This window comes from Geotrypetes seraphini, chromosome 1, assembly GCF_902459505.1.
Source record: "Geotrypetes seraphini chromosome 1, aGeoSer1.1, whole genome shotgun sequence".
NCBI classification, from domain to species: Eukaryota; Metazoa; Chordata; class Amphibia; order Gymnophiona; family Dermophiidae; genus Geotrypetes; species Geotrypetes seraphini.
In genome coordinates this window covers 197,464,138-197,484,169 of record NC_047084.1, presented here as the reverse complement: position 1 = coordinate 197,484,169, position 20,032 = coordinate 197,464,138, and the positions used below count along the sequence as shown (strand labels likewise).

General features: G+C 38.6%; 1 protein-coding gene across 7 annotated transcripts in view; it reads left to right on the top strand.

The window, feature by feature from the left end:
* Window positions 1-20,032, top strand: part of SORBS2 (sorbin and SH3 domain containing 2) — a 515,532-nt gene that overhangs the window by 334,445 nt on the left and 161,055 nt on the right. For all 7 annotated transcript variants that reach the window (XM_033943759.1, XM_033943750.1, XM_033943740.1 and 4 more), the window contains one exon: window positions 8,732-8,846. In XM_033943759.1, coding sequence (XP_033799650.1) covers window positions 8,732-8,846 — 115 coding nt within the window. The remainder of the gene's footprint in view (window positions 1-8,731; window positions 8,847-20,032) is intronic.

Genomic DNA, 20,032 nt, shown 5'->3' with positions numbered 1-20,032 from the left:
TTCTCTTGTGCAATTTGCCAAGACCAGTGGCCAATTCAGAACATTTCTACACGTGTCCAGGTTTGAGTTCTATTTATAGCTGTAGTGGATTTATTAATCCCTGATGATTCCAAAGGTTCAGAATTAAACAAGTAGAAATAAATGCGAAGAAACAATTTGTAAACGGTACCATTTTATAGCGTTAACATCATGGGTCACTACAAAATATAGACAAATAAATTATAGATTAGAATGCAGAATCAGAGGGTGATTTTATAACAGATCATCCAGGCTTCTAGGTTCAAGTGCAAATACTGTAGGTGCCTATCTTAGACCTATTGTATAAGAACATAAGAATCACCGTAAGAGCCATAGAAAACACATGTTGCTTCTGAGCAACAATGCCAAATAAAGGGTTAAATCAAAGCCCAATATCTTGTTTCCAATGGTGTCCAATCTAGGTCACATGTACGTGGCATGATCCCAAAAAGTATCTAGATTTGAAGCCACTTAACCCCAATGATAAGCAGTGACTTTCCCCAGATCTACCTTAATAACACTATTGATTTTTTTCCCCTAGGAACTTAGCTGTGCTAACCACTTTTACTACATTATCCAAACACATTCTCTGGCATGAAATTTCAAAGCTGAACTGTAAAAAATAAATAAATAAATAATATATATATTCTCACATTTATTTTAAATGTACTATTTTATAACTTCCCAGCATAGTCCCCAATCTTTGTATTTTTCAAAGAATAAACAATTGATTTAAGATATACACATTGCACTTCACGTTGAAGAGCTCCAATCTCTTTAACCTTTCCTCATTAGAGTTTCTCCATCCCCTTTATCATTTTGGTCATCCTTCTCTGTACCTTTTTCAATTCCACTACATCTTTTTTTGAGAAACATTGGCCAGAATTGCAAACAGAAAAATATCTACTGTGCCTATAAGCTAAACAAATGGTATACATTCAGGTACAGTAGGTATATTACCAAAAGCCCTCAAGATCTTCATATTACCTCTCTAGCTATTCTCTACAATTCATATAATTCTGTAACTCTGTAATTCTGATATCCATTGTAATTCTATCCTTAAATTCATATAATTCTGTAATTCTGTAACTCTGTAATTCTGTTATCCATTGTAATTCCGTCCTTAAACTAACCTTTTGTAATCCGCCTTGAACCGCAAGGTAATGGCGGAATAGAAATCCCTAATGTAATGTAATGTAATGTAATGTAATATTACTATTCCTAGAGGGCTCTCAATTTGTAATTGAGAGCCCCCTAAGAGGAAAAGAAGGGTAATTTATCTGTGAGGAGTCACTGCACAGGTAAGGAGAGAAAACAGATGCTCCAATATAAATGTCCAACCATTTCAGCGCACCTGAGAGGAGTAGAGAGACCTAGGAGGGTACAGCAAAGAACAGCACAGAGGAGAGATACATTAAAAAGGCTCCCAATCAGACCAGGAAACTCTAGTCAATCTGATCTAATCTTCCTTCCAACAGATCCATTTATATGCAAGGTCCTTCTGCAGAATCGTTTTCTCAATATTTCTTCACAAAAATTCAGAATTTTTCTAGTACTTTCTTGCCACTCTTATCATCAGTGTTAGCAGTTCCAGATCTCTAGAATGGGACTGTCTTAGTCTTCATCCAATATGCAAGTTTCTACTCCTTGGGCCTCATTCCAATTGCAAACACTTCACTCACCCTCTAAGATCATATCAGAAACAAGATCCACCTTTTGTTCTTTCCCCTCTTTCTGGTTGAAGATAAATAAATTAGGACATCTATCCAAGAATATTTCATTAATCAATAATAGTCTTTCCTTGGGCCAAGTTCCAAGTTGTTGGAAATCTGTGGCAATATGCCCTATTCTTAAAAAGTCCTCTCTTGATCCCTCAATACCAGCTTACTATCAACTGGTATCCAATTTATGTTTCTTTATCAAAAATTTTGGTAAATATAGTTTATAATCAAATTTCCTCTTTTATGAAGAAATCACTGGTCCTGCACCCTAGACAATCGGGATTTAGAGCTCATCATAGTACTGAGACTGTCTTTACTGCCCTACTTAGTGAAATTTAATCTCACTTAGATAAAAATTGCTCTGTCCTGGCTATTTTATTTAACCTGACTGTGGTGTTTGATTTGGTAGGCCTCTCACTTCTTCTAGCACAACTGTTTATTACTTGGACTTTCTGGCACTGTTCTTGCTTGATTTTCTTCTATTTTTAGGTAATATGTAGAAATAAACAAAAACATAAAGGACAAAAATTAAAACCTTTTTTATTGAATTATCATTGTAGTTATTATTTTTGTCCTTTATGTTTTTGTTTTGTTTCTACATATTACCTTGAAGAATGGACTAACACGGCCACCACACCATTTCACTTCTATTTTTAGCCAACCACTCTTCCAAAGTTCTTGCTGCCTCATCTGTTACTTCTTCTCATCCTCTTTTGGGGGGAGGGGAGGTTCCACAAAGTTCTACTCTTTCACTGCTCCTTTTTAACTTATTTATTAAGAACATAAGAATTGCCGCTGCTGGGTCAGACCAGTGGTCCATCATGCCCAGCAGTCCACTCACCCAGCGGCCCTCTGGTAAAAGACCAACACCCTAACCGAAACTAGCTCTACCAGTGCCCGTTCTTGTTCAGCAGGAACTTGTCTAACTTTGTCTTGAATCCCTGGAGGGTGTTGAACGCAGTACTTCCGGTACAGCGGCATGATAACCTTCTCTGATCTGTTTGTGATACCCTTCTTAATCATCCCCAGCATTCTGTTTGCCCTTTTTGATGCTGCCGCACATTGCGTGGATGGCTTCATCAACTTGTTGATCAGAACTCCCAAGTCCCTTTCCTGGGAGGTCTCTCCAAGTACCGCCCCGGACATCCTGTATTCGTGCATGAGATTTTTGTTACTGACATGCATCACTTTACACTTATCCATGTCAAACCTCATCTGCCATGTCGATGCCCATTCCTCGAGCCTGATTATGTCACGTTGCATTAATCCTCTATCCACTATTATTCAATCAATTGGTATTTCATTTCATTTTTATGTAGATGATATTTTACTTATTTATCAAATTGATCCATCTACTTCTATTAATGATCTTCAGAACTGCTTAGACTTGATATTCAGTTTACATTTTGATCACAAACTAGTTTTAAATAAAGAAAAAGCAGTTGCATGCTGTTTACAAGAAACCTTCCCAGTCCAACCATTGCCTTAAACTTGTTTGGAAATTGCATTGTACCAGTAAATTCTGTCTACTATTTAGGAATTATCCATGATTCTCAGTTATATTTTACTCCACAAATATCTCAGCTTTGTTAGACCAGTTTCTTCATTCTTCAACACTGTAATCAGTAAAAAGATATATTATCCAGATACTTTTCATTTTTTCATTCTTTCTTTATTTCTTTATTGGTCTCCAGACTGGAATATTGCAATATAGTCTACTCAAGTTGTTCTAGTATGAATCTGAAAAAGCTGCAATCTCTTCAAAATACAGCTATAAGGTTACTATGTTATGTAAGAAGGTTTGATCACTTATCCCCTTTGTTTAAAAATAACACAAATTGTATTCAAAGTTCTCATCCTCACTTTTAAGGATTTTAGGACGGATGTTCCTTTTTTATTTATTGACGCTCATTATTCCATATTCTCCAGTCTGTCTTTTTTGATCCATTAATGATCACCGATTAGTCCTTCCTAGTTCAAAATTTGCCCATTTGGAATCAGCTGGACATCATGGGCTTTTTTTATAGAACACACTTCCACTTTCTATTTGTTCTGAACTCCCTTTCAAAAAAATGTAAAGTTGCCATTAAAACATGATTTTTCCATCATGCATATAATCCAAGTTGAAAAATAATTGATGATTCAATTCAAAGATTATATCCAGAACACTTGCACGTTGGCAATCATAGATATAGAATTGGATATTAAACTTCTATTTATTTGGCCTCAGAACCACCATTCTACTGCTTAGCAAAAATCTTTTAGCGGAGAGAATTACATGGCTGTTCATCATCGGCACAATACCTTAAGCTTTACACATAATTTAGATTCTATAGTAAATTTAATAAATTAGCAATAAGTTTTTAGTAAAAGCTCAAAGGTTTTAGCATTCAAAAAATTTCTTTTAACTTAGCTTTAATGTATGCAACCTGGGAGGAAATGGTCCGACATGTTTCGCAGAAATGTGCTTTATCAAGGGTCACCCACGGCTCTCTGAGCATTATAGGAGTTGGATGACAATAGCGGCCGTGGGGGACCCTTGATACAGCACTTAAGGTGCCATATATTTCTTCTGAATATTTTTGTTTGGCTGTGGAGTGCCCACTAAATGGGTATTTTTGTTTACACAATTGACAGTCTTTCTTGGTGGTTTTTCCAGTGTGAGTTCAAGTTTATTATATATTTTAAATCCTGCCTATCATTACGTCTAGGCAGTTTACAATAAAAATACAAGGTTAAAACCAAAGGGGGGGAAAATAGCAGTTGCTTGCTCCTAACCAGTGACTATTGAAAGAGTCCTAAACCACCCACCGGGGGCCCTTTATCTGTATTCTGTGTGCAGGAGTGGTGAGGGAAAGATACATTTATGTCACAGACTTCTAAAATATATGCTGTGTGTACTGCTTTAAGGGTCAAATTCAGCCCCAAAGTTGGAGGACTGGCTACACTTATACTTTACATTTAAAACTAGAATTCATTAGAGTAAAAAGAAAAAGCTCTTACTCTCATCAAAAACAACTAAAATGTCAAATTCACTTCAGGTCTGTTGCTATTATAGATCTAGGAAATAACCCTTGCAGCAACTTTCCTAGGGGTGCAGTGATAACATGTACACTCTTACCTAATCTACTGTACTTGCAGGCAATTGTACCATGCCCTCTTCTCTACACCCCACCTCCACACACTCCTTCCCCGCCCCCTACTGCCATGCTCATGCCGCTTCCCTTCCCCCGTACCTCTGTAACATTCCAGGCGCAAGCAGCAGCCCTCAAGCTGCTGTCGCACCAACATTCGCTCTTCCTCTGATGTCACTTCCTAGGTGCAGGTCCAGGAAGTGACATCAGAGGAAGAGCCGACGCTGGTGCGACAGCAGTTTGGGGTTTGCTGTTCACACCAGGAATGTTACAGAGGTATGGGGGAAGGGAAGCAGCACGCACATGCAACAGTAGGGAAGCAGGGGGAGGAGATGGAGAGGAGGACAGGTTCCTGCGCCCTCACCAAGACAGGGCCCGGGACAGACTGTCCCCCCTTACTATATCACTGCTTACAGGGATATACTACATAAGAATTGCCGCTGCTGGGTCAGACCAGTGGTCCATCGTGCCCAGCAGTCCGCTCACGCGGCGGCCCTTAGGTCAAAGACCAGTGCCCTAACCTAGACTAGCCTTACCTGCGTACGTTCTGGTTCAGCAGGAACTTGTCTAACTTTGTCTTGAATTTCTGAAGGGTGTTTTCCCCTATAACAACCTCTGGAAGAGCATTCCAGTTTTCTACCACTCTCTAGGTGAAGAAGACCTTCCTTACGTTTGTACGGAATCTATCCCCTTTTAACTTTAGAGAGTGCCCTCTCGGTCTCCCTACCTTGGAGAGGGTGAACAACCTGTCTTTATCTACCAAGTCTATTCCCTTCATTATCTTGAATGTTTCGATCATGTCCCCTCTCAATCTCTTCTTTTCAAGGGAGAAGAGATGCCCTACAAATCTGTATGCAAGGCCTGGCTATTAAAAAAAAGCTGGCATGAGATTTGGACTTATTTCAATTTTTCATTAAATAAGCTCTGTTTGTTGTTAGCTGTTCCCCCCCCCCCCCCTTTTTTTTTTCTCCACAAAGATTGGAAAAAATCAAACTAAATTTGTAAGCATATCCATTTTAAGAAAAAAATTCAATTGATCTTTTAGAGCTGTACTGTAGTTTTTGTCCCTATGGCTTATACTAATAGCTCCAGTAGAATGGTTGTGTTTTAGTTATATTAGGTTCACCAACTCTCAGCCTTACCGTTGTAAGGAGAAAAGTGAAGCATAAATATACATACTATAATGGGTTATGTGACTTGTTTATTGGGTACTAATATAATATTCTCATTTAGAGAAACATCCTTCCCCCTGGAACCACTAGGGATATTGCCATCTCGAGTGTCAATCTTGCCAAACTGGCTGCTTAATTTAATGGATAAATAGGCTTAATTGATACTGATACTGACACTCACCACCTTAGAATAAGCTTTAATTTGTCTTAATTGAACTCAGTTCTATAAACTCAATTCTATAAAAAGTAGGCACCTAGCCCAAAACGCCTACACTAAAAGTAGGCGAGGTTAGGGGCAGATCATGGGCATGTTTTCGAGTTAGGGGCCTCTTTGTGAATCAGGTGCCATTAGGCTCTGATACCAGTGCCTAACTTTAGGCATAGAAAGCCCTGGCATAAATTAGGGATGCCTAAATCTTAGGACTTTGAGCGTGATTTTATAATGGGCACCTAAGTTTTATAGAATCAGTGCTGAAATTGGCGTCTAATTTTAGACAGACCTTATAGATTCAGGGCCACAGTGCAGATTTGGCAAAGCACATACAACAACTTTTAAATGATGGCAGAAGTGAGATGGTTATGTATGGTAACTCCCAAGATCTTAGCAGACCCCATAAGAAAATTTGAACATATATACATGGAAAACAGGACAATGTTGGGGAACCACAAAATAGAGGGGGGAAAAAAACAGCAATTATCTTACATGCATTCAATTTTAAGCCATTAACAGACAGCCAACTAGCACTAAGGTTTAATTGATAATATATATATTGATAACGTATTGTACTGATTGTGAATAAATGAGGTTGGATATCACCGGTGTTAATATAGAATGAGATTCCTAGAGTTTGAATCAGCAAAGCTAATGAAGCCAGAAAGAGAATGAAGAGAATGGGTCTTAACACTGAGCTTTAAGGGATGCAACATGTTAAAGTATACTGCTTAGAAAGGGACTCAGACTGTTGAACCTAAAACAATCTATTCTGTAAGTAGAAGCAAATATATAAATAAAACAAAACATAAAGAAAATAAGAAGATACTTTTTTTATTGGACTAACATAATGCATTTTTGATTAGCTTTCAAAGGCAACCCTTCTTCTTCAGATCAAAAATATGCAAACATTGACAAATATCAGTATATATAAGTGAAAAATAAAAGCATTCCAAAGACACTCTGACAGGAAGAGGGAGGGATGGGCAAGGTGAGAAACAGATGGCTGGGGTGGTTGAGAGACAGAGAGATATAGATGGGTAATAAGAAGGTAACAAAGCAATATAAATTCATGATTTGTAATGCGATAGAAAACCAAGGTCTTTGTAAGTCTTGTCTGGTGGGTGTCAAAATGGTGTATCATTTTGGTTTCAAAAGTGTTATGTTCCTGGATTGTCTTAAAATTTCCTTTTAATATTTTCACCATAAAATCATTGATACAGTGTTCTGGTTTTTTGAAGTGTTGTCTGACAGAGGTGATATCCTATGCGGCATTGTGTAGATGGATCTAGTCTTTAGCATCTGGCTTGTTTCTCCAGTGTAGCATTTTTCTTTACACCTTTTGCATTGAATGATATACTATATACCACATTAGCAGATGAGCATGTGAAGGATCCCCTTATTCTGAATGTTTTTTCTATGTGGGTGACTGTGGGGGTCTTGTGAAGTGTGTTGACACAGTTTGCAGCTTGTTATAAGTACAAGTGAAACTAGGATAAAACAGACCCAGAAATACATAAATCTTCAAAATGATGTAAGGGAGTGGAATAGTGGACCAGGTCAAAGGCTGCAGTAAGATCTGACCTCATCTCCCTCTCTTTTCCAACTCTAGTAAATCTATTTTCACTAACATTAGGAATTATTTTATACTGTTGTTAGGGTTCATATCTCTATATCCATTTAATTCTCTCCTTAAGCTATGTTCTCCCAGAGGTGGTAAAGAAAAACAGAAGCGCAGCTCAAAATTAAAGTAGTTTATTATAAGGAATTGATTTAATGAAATTACAGAGTGAAATATTTGTACAAATAGTTAATGTATAACTGGATAGCAAACAACTATATTTCAAAACAGACTAGGCAAATATCTGAGTTCTGTTAAGCTCTCTTTCTTTTCTATTTCATTAATATGTATTCATATATTTGAACAGCAATCAAAGGTAACTGTCATTCTAAAAAAACAACCAGGCTTACCACATAAGCTATTCATCCATCTCAGGGAGACAAACTTTCCCTGTTTTCCATTTTATATAATTAACATCTATCTTACTATTCCTCTCTTATCTCAAGATTCATATATAATATACATATGATGGATCTGTTATCCTTCATATTCTTCTGCAATCTGCAATCTAAAATTATTTTTAATTTTCTGTACTGTATCCTTAAATAATATATTCAGCTCCTCACTTGACGGTGTTTCCTTCCACAACTTGCAATTCCAGCTAGAGCAGAAATTTATTTTCTTTCCATATTATTTCATTATGGTTTTATTTTTCATACAACTTTACCATGATTTGATATACCTGTACCTGTACTATGAATACCATTCTAATTGGTTGTGGTTGGTAAACTAAGATGTTTCTGGTTTCCATTAAATAAGTGAGTTCTGAAGAGCTATACAACAGTTGCCTTTTGCCTTTGGTTAATGCATGATGGAATTTGTCCAGTCAAAGAACTTTACATTTCTCATTTTAGAAATGAATGGGAGCCTCCTGACCGAAAGGTAGACACACGCAAATTCCGTTCTGAACCAAGAAGCATTTTTGAATATGAGCCAGGAAAGTCATCTATCCTTGAACATGAAAGACCGGTAAGAATATATATTTATCCATGCAGGGAGATAAGTATTGTTGTAATGAGCCCAAATTGTTCCTTATATTTGAACTAATAACCGCTTATGTTTGAAACATTTTTTTTTTTTTTTGCTTATAGTTATACTGTCTATGTCTATCATCCCAAAATCTAAGTCTTGGTTCCACTTAATATTCAAAATTAGTGGTTCTCAACTTTGCTTACGCCAAGACCACCAAATAGTAGGCATAGAGATCATTATGACCCTTCCACTTCCAGTCTCAATACATGTACACCCCATGCCCTTGCAAGCTTTTTTCCCCTGAATTCCAACATTTAACCTGGATAAATATCAGAAAAATGTTAAAAAAAAAAAAAAAAGTAAAAGGGCTTATGTGCATTTTTCACTTATATGTTTAAATAAAGTTATTGCAAAAATATTAGTCATGTAAACACTTTCAGTGATATTAAATATAAAAACAAAAAATAAAATAAAATAACAAAATACAAAATACAAAAAACTGGGGATTCAAAAATTTATGCTGGTACCACAGTAATATTTATGTATATTGTAAGATAGACGAATGCTGAAGGTTGTATGGCTTCCAAATATTATGTCATTGCTATGAGAATACATTTTGGCAATTCATACAAGAAAAGACTTTGAAAGATTCAACTGAGTTCAGGAGCATGTACATTGCATCCTTATTCCTGCAAGTATTGTTCAATTTGTGCCCTTTTGTTTAAAAAAAGGATCCCTTCCTGGGTAGCTTAAAGATCAAAACTGGAAAAGCAAAATGTAGTTCATAATTCAAGCAGCAGCAACACTAATTCCTGTAATGAATAAACATTGTATTTCAATGAAAACTGAGGAAGTGGTGGTTGGCCCATGAAATAGTAAAACAGAATTTGATCAAAAAGAATGATCATGCTCAAGCATGACATTGGCTGCTCTTTTCTTTTATAATGTCCTTTTTTTCTTGCCACAAAGAACAATTGGGAGATATGCCACAATAATTATACAGTAATGCAAAGGAATAACATGAGTCCCAAAGAAGTGCAAACTGGCTGGATTGTAAACATATTAATAAGAAAATATATTTCAAAGATCACTCTCTCCTCAAAAATGGATTTCCTGTCCTATTAACCCTCTTTCTTCCTCCCCTCTTAAAGTCAATCAATTTGTACCTTTGCTTAATCTTTGTAAACCACATAGAACTTCACGGTATTGAGGTATATAAGCTGTTATTATTATTATTATTATATGGGTTATTAGCAATCCTTTAACATAAAAGTTCCAACATGTTTCAACATAATGCTGATTTATGCTAGTATTCTAAAACAGAATCTTGGTGCCAAGATGCCATTAAAGAATTAGCGCTCAGAACGCTGCACCTAGGTGCCTAAATTGTGGTACCTAGTTATAGATTTACCCATTTAACATTTTTTCCAACTTGTCCTGAATTCTTAAGATCCTGTATTTGAAATGTGTGTTGAATTTATCAAGACAATTTTTTTTTCCTCTAGCAAGAGGCAGAAGTGAGTGTGCCTTTGCTGTTTCATGTTTCCCTTTGATACCTGGCTCATTTTTACCTGCCCTCCCAAACCCAAACCCGCCTAGTCCACCCAACTCCAAAAGGTGAACGGAAAAAATAACTAGGATACAACTCATACGTTCTTTGTCTTACTTGTCTGCTATTAAAAAGCATTGTATATTGGTAAAAGTTCTAAAAGCAGCAAGATCAGGCACAGTGTAAAGTTTTGCTTCTTTATGGGGCTACACTGAATCTGATTCTTTTTTGCAGACTGTAATTTCTTTTATTTAGACCTATACAGTACAAAGAATATCCAAAAATGCTAGTGGAAAGTAGTTTTGAAGTCCACATCAGTCCCTACTTCAGCTATAACCACGGGGCCTTGTGTGCTTTTTAAAAGACCTAGAAAACAACTCATTTAGATAACTTTTATGTGGTATTAGAACATGCAAAAAAAAAAAAAAAAAAGTTTTCCACATGATCAATCTGTTTACCAGTGCGAACCATAGGCCACAATATTTAACATTTGTGAAACACTGTTCAACCTACTGTCTTTGAACTTGTTATATTAAATTGATTTCTGACAAGCAAATCTTTTATTTTCACTGCTACAGAGATAAAATCCAATCTATTTGTAAAAATATAAGCCATGGATGTGACAGTTTCTGCCACATCCCACCAATGATGAAATGTAGATGAAATGCTCTGCCTTCAGGCTTGTGTCTTAATGCAGATGTCTGCCGTGTGGCTGAGGCCAGTTGCTTTCATGCTTTATGATCCTTGACTTCTCCCAACGAATATGTAACTGCTTCCTGAGTACTATCTAACAGATCTTTTCGTGTGACTGTAGACAGTGTGTATGTTACCTCCTGGTGCTCTACAGAAACCTGACAGATGAAGTATGACTAATATTACTCAGTGCATGGCAGTGTGTCGCCAGCTGTGAAGTTCTTTACATGCATGTAAAACAAGAGGACTAAAATGGATGGTGGTAACTTACTAACTTGAGTCTGTTGTAGGCAATGAACCATCCCAATGTTCACAATGTCCAACCTTTCCAGAAAATGAAAGAGTTTAGATTTGCAAACTGAAAAGTAAACTTATAATACAATCTCCTTTCAAAGGAAGCTAAGTACGTCATCAGAAAATGTAACTAACGCTAGCAGATGCTAAAAGGTTAGTTACCCCTAATTGAATTGTATATTTCACTGAATCTCTTACCCCCCCCCTTTATAGAAAACCGTGATAGCATTTTTTAGCATAGGCCGGCACACTGAATGTTCTGCGCTGCTCCCAACGTTCATAGAGTTCTTATGTGCATTAGGAACAGCGTAAAGCATTCAGCGCGCCAGCCTGCGCTATCGGGTAACGTCGGGCGTCAGGCCGATCAGCCTTCCTCTCCCCGACATCAATTCTGCCGTCGGAGAGGAAGTTCAGGCCAGCCAATCGCTGCCTGGCTGGGCTGGAACTTCCTCTCCAACGGCAGAATTGACTTCGGGGAGAAGAAAGCTGGTCGGCCCAACTCAGGGAAGCAGGGAGAGCTTGGGGCGGCGGTGGCTTTGGGGCCTATTACCCGATGACGGCAGCGGCTTGGGGGAAGGGCAGGGAGAAAGAAAGAAAGGGGGCAGGCAGGGAGACAGAAGGAAAGAAGGGAAACAGAAAAAAAGAAAGGGAGGCAGGGAGAGAAGAAGAAAAAGTTGGGGGAGAGAATGAGATCTGGAGGAGAGGAAGCATACAAGCTGAAAGAAGGGAAGAAAGATTGGATACATAATCAGAAGAAGAAAGTGCAACCAGAGACTCATGAAATCACCAGACAACAAAGATAGGAAAAATTATTTTATTTTATATTTAGTGATCAAAATGTGTCTGAATTTATATCTGCTGTCTATATTTTGCACTATGGCCCCCTTTTACTAAACCGCAATAATGCCTTTTAGCGCAGGGAGTGAGAGCAGTGCTGGGCATTCAGCGCAGCTCCCTGTGCTAAAAACTGCTATTGTGGTTTAGTAAAAAGGAAGGGGGGTATATTTGTCTATTTTTGTATGGTTGTTACTGAGGTGACAAAAAATCATAATAAGGAAACAATACTATTTAGTTATTTAGTCCACAATATTAAAGAAAATCAACAGGTAATTAACCCTTAATGAAATTAGCTTACAATATAAGGCAGTGGTATTACTCTTCATTACCTAAAACCGGTAAGGCAAGTTACACATCATTTGTTACAGATACTCCTCTTTCCTTAGATTCAATAAATTCTACCAGCTGTTTGGGTGCAAAAAGGAGAAAATTCTTAGTTTGATAGGTAACAAAACATTTTACTTGAAATTTTAACAAAAATATTCCTCCCAAGGTCAGGATTCTTGGCTTCAATGCCAAGAATTCCTTTCTCCGCCTCTGGGATTTTTGAGACATATCTGGAAATATACGAATTTTAGAACTTAAAAACTGATCATTTAAATGCCGGAAATACAATCATAGTATATATTCCCTATCACTTTCCAAAGCTAAGGTAACTCCTTTCTGTTACAACCTTGAGCGAGCTCTCCAAAAAAGTTGTTAAGTCCATATCCACGGTACAGACAATAATTATTCAAAGGTTGGATTAATGTGATGAGCTTTATTTTGGGAAGAGCGTCCTCACGATGTAAAGCTTTGTAGGTGATTCAAAGTGCTTCTGCACGTCTGATATATGGTGGAAATAAATTTGAACATGTTACACCACGGTTGAAAAAACTTCATTGATTGCCTGGCAAATTTCCCATTGTTTTTAAAATCCTTGTGTTGATTTTTAAAGTGATCTATTACAAGATTCCTTGGTATTTGACACAAGTGATGACAGTTTGGGCCTCTTCTATCAAACTGCGCTAGTAGTTTTTAGCGCAGAGAGCCGCGCTGAATGTCCCGCGCTGCTCCCAACGCTCATAGGAACTCTATGAGCGTCGGGAGCAACACGAGCCATTCAGCGTGGCTCACCACGCTACAAACTGCTTAGCGCAGTTTGATAAAAGAGGCCCTTTATCAGCCTCTTAGATTGTTAAGGTCAGAGAGAATGATGCGATTATCAACTGATGAGTTTTTACATGTGCATTATGAAAATATAAGAGCATCTGTAATTTCAATAGTAGGGGTATCATTATGGAATAATTTGACAAGACCATTATGATTACTTTCTGAAATTCAGACATTTAAGAAGATATTGAAAACAACTCTGTACATGGAGGCTTGTAATTGAATGGGTTATGATATTTTTATGAGTATATTGGAACTGTGCTTTACTTGTTTGTATGTTTGTAAACCACTTAGGTTTAAGCGGGTTAGAAATTTTTTGAATAAATAAATTAGTAGTAACATATACATCTAAGAATATCTTATTTATAAATCAAGGCTTAGACTTTTCCAAGTCATTTTGGAGTTGTTTTTGTATTCATTTAATTTTTCAAGTTCCTAGTTTTGAGGTTTGTAGTTAGACTTTTCTTATCAGTGTTCTGAATATGGAGGCCTTGGAGATGCTGTGTATTAGATGCAAACAGTTGCCCTGTGATCAGGAGAGAGGCAGATCTTAAGCTTTTAAAATGTGTGGTGATGGTGTTCACAATGCCAGGTAGCCTATGGAAGGCCATTTGCTTTCAGTCACATAATGCAGCTCCACAAGCATAATACAACTCTGCTGTTCAAAAGGATTCCAAGTAGGGGGAAGGCGGGAGGGGATGGGACTCAGAGCAGAATTGTAACAGACGTTTGATGACCTTGCCTGGGTACATTTTGAATAGTTTCTGAATTAATTAATTCCATGCCAAGCCATTAACATACCAGAGCAACTCAGGAGTTGTAAACATCTCTGGAGAAAGACAGCTCCTCCTGATTGCCTTGGGACATGTTTCTTATCTGTTTGTAATTATAGAAGTTCAATTTCAGCAGCATCTAGGCTTGCTTCTGAAACTACCAAGCCTTTCAGTAAGAATTGTAGAATGCAAAGACAAATAAGGATTGCAAGATCCATCTAATCTTCCCATCTCTGATGTAGTACGCAAATCCAACCCTTAAAGCTAAGAATCTTTTGTGCAGCACCACATATGCTTCCAGATTAATTTCTCTCTGCATATGATTTTTGTAAAAACTGTTAGTAGCTGTGGTATAAATAAATGCAAAAATGCTGGGATATAAAGAAAACCCACAAAGCATCAAATGAAATTGTCACTAAATAGCAGTAGATTAATATTTTTCAGTCTTGTAGCTGTGAGAGTCAGCATATAGATCTACAGAGCAATTGTTTTTATGTCAAAAAGTAGAATGAATACTTATAACATAGTGCGTTTATTGATTATTAGAAGCTTCTTTACTTCTACTAATGACTGGGGAGTCAATTCTTAGTGGTTTGCATGAGCTTCAGTAATGGTGTTACAATACATGAGTAATATTTTTTAAATCAATAGGAAGAAATATTTTTTCATTCGGAGAATAGTTAAGCTCTTGAACACATTGCCAGAGGAAATGGTACGAGCGGTTAATGTAGCTGGTTTTAAAAAAGGTTTGGACATGTTCCTATAGGAAAAGTTCATAGTCTGCTGTTGAGACAGACATGGGGGAAGCCACTGCTTGTCCTGGATCAGTAATATGGAATGCTACTACTATTTGGTTTTTTGCCACAACACAATATTATCAAAAAGATAACACACCCCTATGTTCCATTACTGCTTGTCCTCTCTAGTCTCCTTCCACACTATACCACAAGTCTGATCCATAATACAACTGGGTCTGGTGTCTGCTGAAGGTCCTGAGAATATTTTTAGTGCCAGGCCTATCTCTGCTAATCTGCTGTCTGGTCCCACTGTTGTTAGACCTCCCTCTCACTTGGAGAGGTCACTGTTCCATTGCCTATCCACTGCTGGGTCTTCCTCCTGCCTGGAGAGGTGCCTCTCAGTCACAGGACCCTGCAAGTTTTGCCATTACAGCCTCTCTATCTGGACTGTCTTCTCCAGGCACCTCTCTTGTTCCTCAAGATGTTGCAGAGCATTTCATCTTGGGAGGAGTTTCCATTACCGAGAGCCATTTTCAATAGGATGTCTAAGTCTGATTTTAGACATCTCTTGCAAGACATCCAAAAATTGAGGCAGCAATATGACCTTTTTTGAAACTGCAGGATGCCCAACTTAAAAAAATAAATGACCCATCTAGATGTCCTAGCCCTTAGCATGTCTATCTTTTTTGACCATAAAAAAAAACATCCAACACAAGCTCATTTGGACGTAGAAGGATCCAGCAATTTAAACAACTAGCCACACAGATATGCAACAGAACAGTGGGGCACCTTAAGGGGCAGTGCTGTCAACTTCATGTAAAGGGTACCAGGTACACATGTTACATATCCCCCTTATAATGTATGGTGAGCCCTCCAAAACTTTCCCCAATTCCTACTATACCCACCTGTCTACCACCCCAATAACCCTTATAGCTGCAGGTGTCATTTATATAGCAGTACAGTAGGGTTTGGGTGGGTTTTGGTGGGCTCACACTTTCCACCATAAATATAGTGGTAGCATGGGATATGGGCTAGGATCCCCCTCTCTATGGTTCACTACACTGCCCACCAAGCTACGCCAGACACCTGTTATCTATTAGGATGTTCCATAATATCCAGAGCTGTCATAGAAGCTGGTATGTACTGTTTATCTCAGCTCTTTGGGGGGGGGAGGTGGTCAGTGACCTTTGGGGGAATGTGGGGGAGCCATGCTTTCATCTCTCCAGTGGTCATCTGCTCAGTTTGGGTACCTTGTATGTCCTTAGATGCTTTTAAAGCAGGTCTACCCCCGTATGGCATCCTGGATAGCTTGGGAAATGTTTGATTGGCTTACAATCAATAAGTTAAAAGTAAACTCTCAAAAATCCACAGTAATGTTTTTTTTTTCTTCAAAGACCCCACCAGCAATGTCCCTGACCTTTAGCATGAAGAGTGTCCCTTTACAATTCTCAACAACAACTAAGATTTTAAGAATTGTGATTGACAATTCTCTAGTTTTTCATTCTCATATCTTGAAGGTGGTTTCTTCTTCTTTTTTTCGCTCTTCGCCAAATCTGGGCTATCCATTCATTTCTTCAATTGGGTTCTTTGCGTATTCTAATATACTCCTTAATATTGTCTATTCTAATTGGACTTCCCAAGTATCAATTACACCGGCTACAATTGGTTAAGAACACTGCAGTATGACTACTCTGTCATCGTTATAAATTCGATCTTGTAACACCTCTTTTAAAAGGTGAGCATATTTTACCCATTTCCTATAGCATGCCCTTCAAATATAACATTCTTTCCTACTACATACCGTCAAATGGTCGTCCTGGAAGTGATATCAGAAAAGCACCGAAGCCAATGCGGGCAGCAAGTTTGTTGCTGCTCGTGCCGAAGTTAAAAAGGTATGGGGAAGGGGCGTGGTTGTGCATGTGTGGCAGGGGGAGGAGTGGGAAGGGGGAGAGGAGAAGAGCAGGGGTGCTAGCACTCCAAGGAAGACCGGGCCCGGGGCAGACCGCCCTCCTCACCCTCCCCTTTTCTACGCCACTGATCACAGAGGATTGTGTAAATTGAAAGAGAACCTTGCGAGACTGGGAGACCGAGCATCCAAATGGCAGATGGCATTTAATGTAAGTGCAAAGTGATGCATAGAGGGAAGAGGGATCCAAACTATAACTACACGATGCAATGTTCCACACTGGAAGTCACCGCCCAGGGAGTCATCATTGATAATATGTTGAAACCCCTTGCTCAGTGTACAGCAGCAGCTAAGAAAGCAAATGTTAGGAATTATTAACAAAGCAATGGAGAACAAAACTGAGAATACTATAATGCCTTTGTATTGTTCCATGGTTCGACTGCACCTCAAATATGGTGTGCAGTTTTGGTCATCGTATCCCAAAAAAGATAATAGCGGAATTAGAAAAGGTACAGAGAAGGGCAACGATAAAGATAAAGGGGGTAGAATGACTTCCCTATGAGAAAAGCCTAAAATGGCTAGGGATCTTCGGCCTGGAAAAGAAGTAGCTGAAGGAAGATATGTTAGAAGTCTATAAAATTTTTAATGGCGTGGAATGGATAGGCGTGAATCGCTCTTTTACTCTTTCCAGAAATACAAGGACTGTGACACACAATGAAGCTACTAAGTCAGGGGTAGGGAACTCCGGTCCTCAAGAGCCGTATTCCAGTCGGATTTTCAGGATTTCCCCAATGATTATGCACTGCTTTCAATGCATATTCATTGGGGAAATCCTGAAAATCTGACTGGAATACGGCTCTCGAGGACCGGATTTCCCTACCCCTGTACTAAGTAGTAAATTTAGAACAAATCAGAGAAAATGTTCTTTACCCAAAGCCTGATTTCATATATGATGCCTAAAAAAATCAGCGCTGATCAGGATGGTGCTTAGTGCAATGCTGTAAAAATTATGCACACCTTATAGAATCATGCTTAGCAGCAATGGGTGTCATAATTTTTAGGAGCGCGCACACATTTCAGTCAAGGAAAACCAGGCCTAAATGTCTACACCTAAGTTGTGCATGGATCGGGCTTATTCTATAACAGTGCACAAGCATTTTAGAAATGCTCACAATCTGCCCAGGTTCCTCTTCTCAGATCGGCCCACGTCCCCTTTTCAGATCCACACACTGGAAAAGACACAACACTTTATACAATGCAACTACCAGGCTGTGTGTGTAACTTCTAATTAATGTCAATTAGTGTCAGTTATGAGATGTTAATTACCAATTATTGATGCTAATTAGGCTTGTTAAACAATAAAATGTGCAAATCAGCTGTGTGCAGCATTTTGCACACATAACATAAAGAGTGTCATGTACTAGGGTTTTCTGCTGTGGAAACCTAGACACATGGCCCCTCCCTGTTCCACTCCCAGCCCTACCTTGTTCCTCCCCCAGCCCCACCCCATTATACCCCTAGCCCAGCCCCCACAAAGCCTCATCTTTCTTCTCCGACCTCCAGGCCACATCTGGAGGGCCTCCAAACATGCAACATCATCTGCACATGCTCAGGGGCCCTCCAGACGCAGCCAGAGGTCAGAGCTTTCCAAAACCTGGACAAACTACCAGGTTTTGGACAGTCCACCGGGCACCCAGACAGTCCTCTAAAAATAGAACATGTCCAGGTTTTCCTGGATGTCTGTTAACCCTACCATATACAGAATTTGGGGGGTCCACATATAATTAAACTCTAGAATTAATTGCCAGAAAATATGGTTAAAACAGTTAGCTTAGCAGGGTTTGAAAAAGGTTTGGACAAGTTCCTAGAAGAAAAGTCTCTAAGCCATTATTAAGACGGACTTAGGAAAATCCACTACTTATTTCTAGGATAAGTAGCATAAAATCTGATTTACTTTTTGGGATCATGCCAGGTACTTGTGACCTGAGTTGACCGCTGTTGGAAACAGGATATTGGGTTTTGGTGGACCTTCAGTTTGTCACAGTATGGCAATGTTTATATTCTTATGCTCTAGTGAGCTGTAATCATAACAAAAAGTGGATCTACCTTCTATTCTAGGAATATATGCAAAAATACTTAAAAAATATACAAATGATATTTAGGAATGAGACCCAAGAATAAAAGAAATAAAGTGAAGGTATTAGTATGTTATGCTAATATAGTGAAAACATGATGTGGAGGCTGTTCTTGTTTTTAAGGGTAAGCTGTAAAGAAAACAATTCTGCACTCCCACACTGGCCATTACCTTCCATTGTTGTCCCTTGTGTCTTCATGGACCAAGTAACATATAGGCCAAAGCATCAGCTATCCTTTTCTTTTACAGCAGGAGTGTTAAGCTTATTTCAATGTCAGGCCATAGTGGAAATATAATCATTTTAAGTAGGATGAATTGAGGGGTATGGGGGAAGGAGGATTTGTATATTTTTGTTATTTATTTACTTTTTTTTTTTTCATTAATTGTACATAATTTAAATGAAAATTAAAGAAAATATACAATCAACAAAAAAGTCTTAACACAAGAAAATAATAGAAATCATATACTATTACTACTAGTCATTTCTAAAGTGCTACTACACATACGCAGCACTGTACATCAAAACATAGAAGAGACAGTTCTTGTTCAAAAGAGCTTACAATCTAGACCAGCGGTCTGAAACTCACGGCCCACCAGGTACTATTTTGCAGCTCGCGGTCTGTACTAGTGTTGTCTGTACTAGAGCTACTCGCTCTTTGCAGCTTCCTCCGGCTTCCTGCTCTTACCTTCAGATAATTACCGCTGCCTGCAGAGAGGATTGCCGGTGCTGTAGCGATCCTTGCAGGCTGCTGTCGTCCTCTGCAGCACGTTCCCTCTGCCGCGATCCTGCCCCTGACGTCAGAGGAGGGGCAGGACCGTGGCAGAGGGAACTTGTTGCAGAGGCCGATGGCAGCCTGCAAGGATTGTTATAGCCTCAGCACATTGTTTCTTGTAATTTGCACTCAAACGAGCACATCCATCACATTGATTATCAATTCTATTCTATCTACTGGTCGCCGTACATGAAGAAGAACACGGTACTACTCGAAAGGGTCCAGAGAAGAGCGACTAAGATGGTTAAGGGGCTGGAGGAGCTGCTGCACAGCGAAAGATTAGAGAAACTGGGCCTCTTCTCCCTCGAATAGAGGAGATTGAGAAGGGACATGAT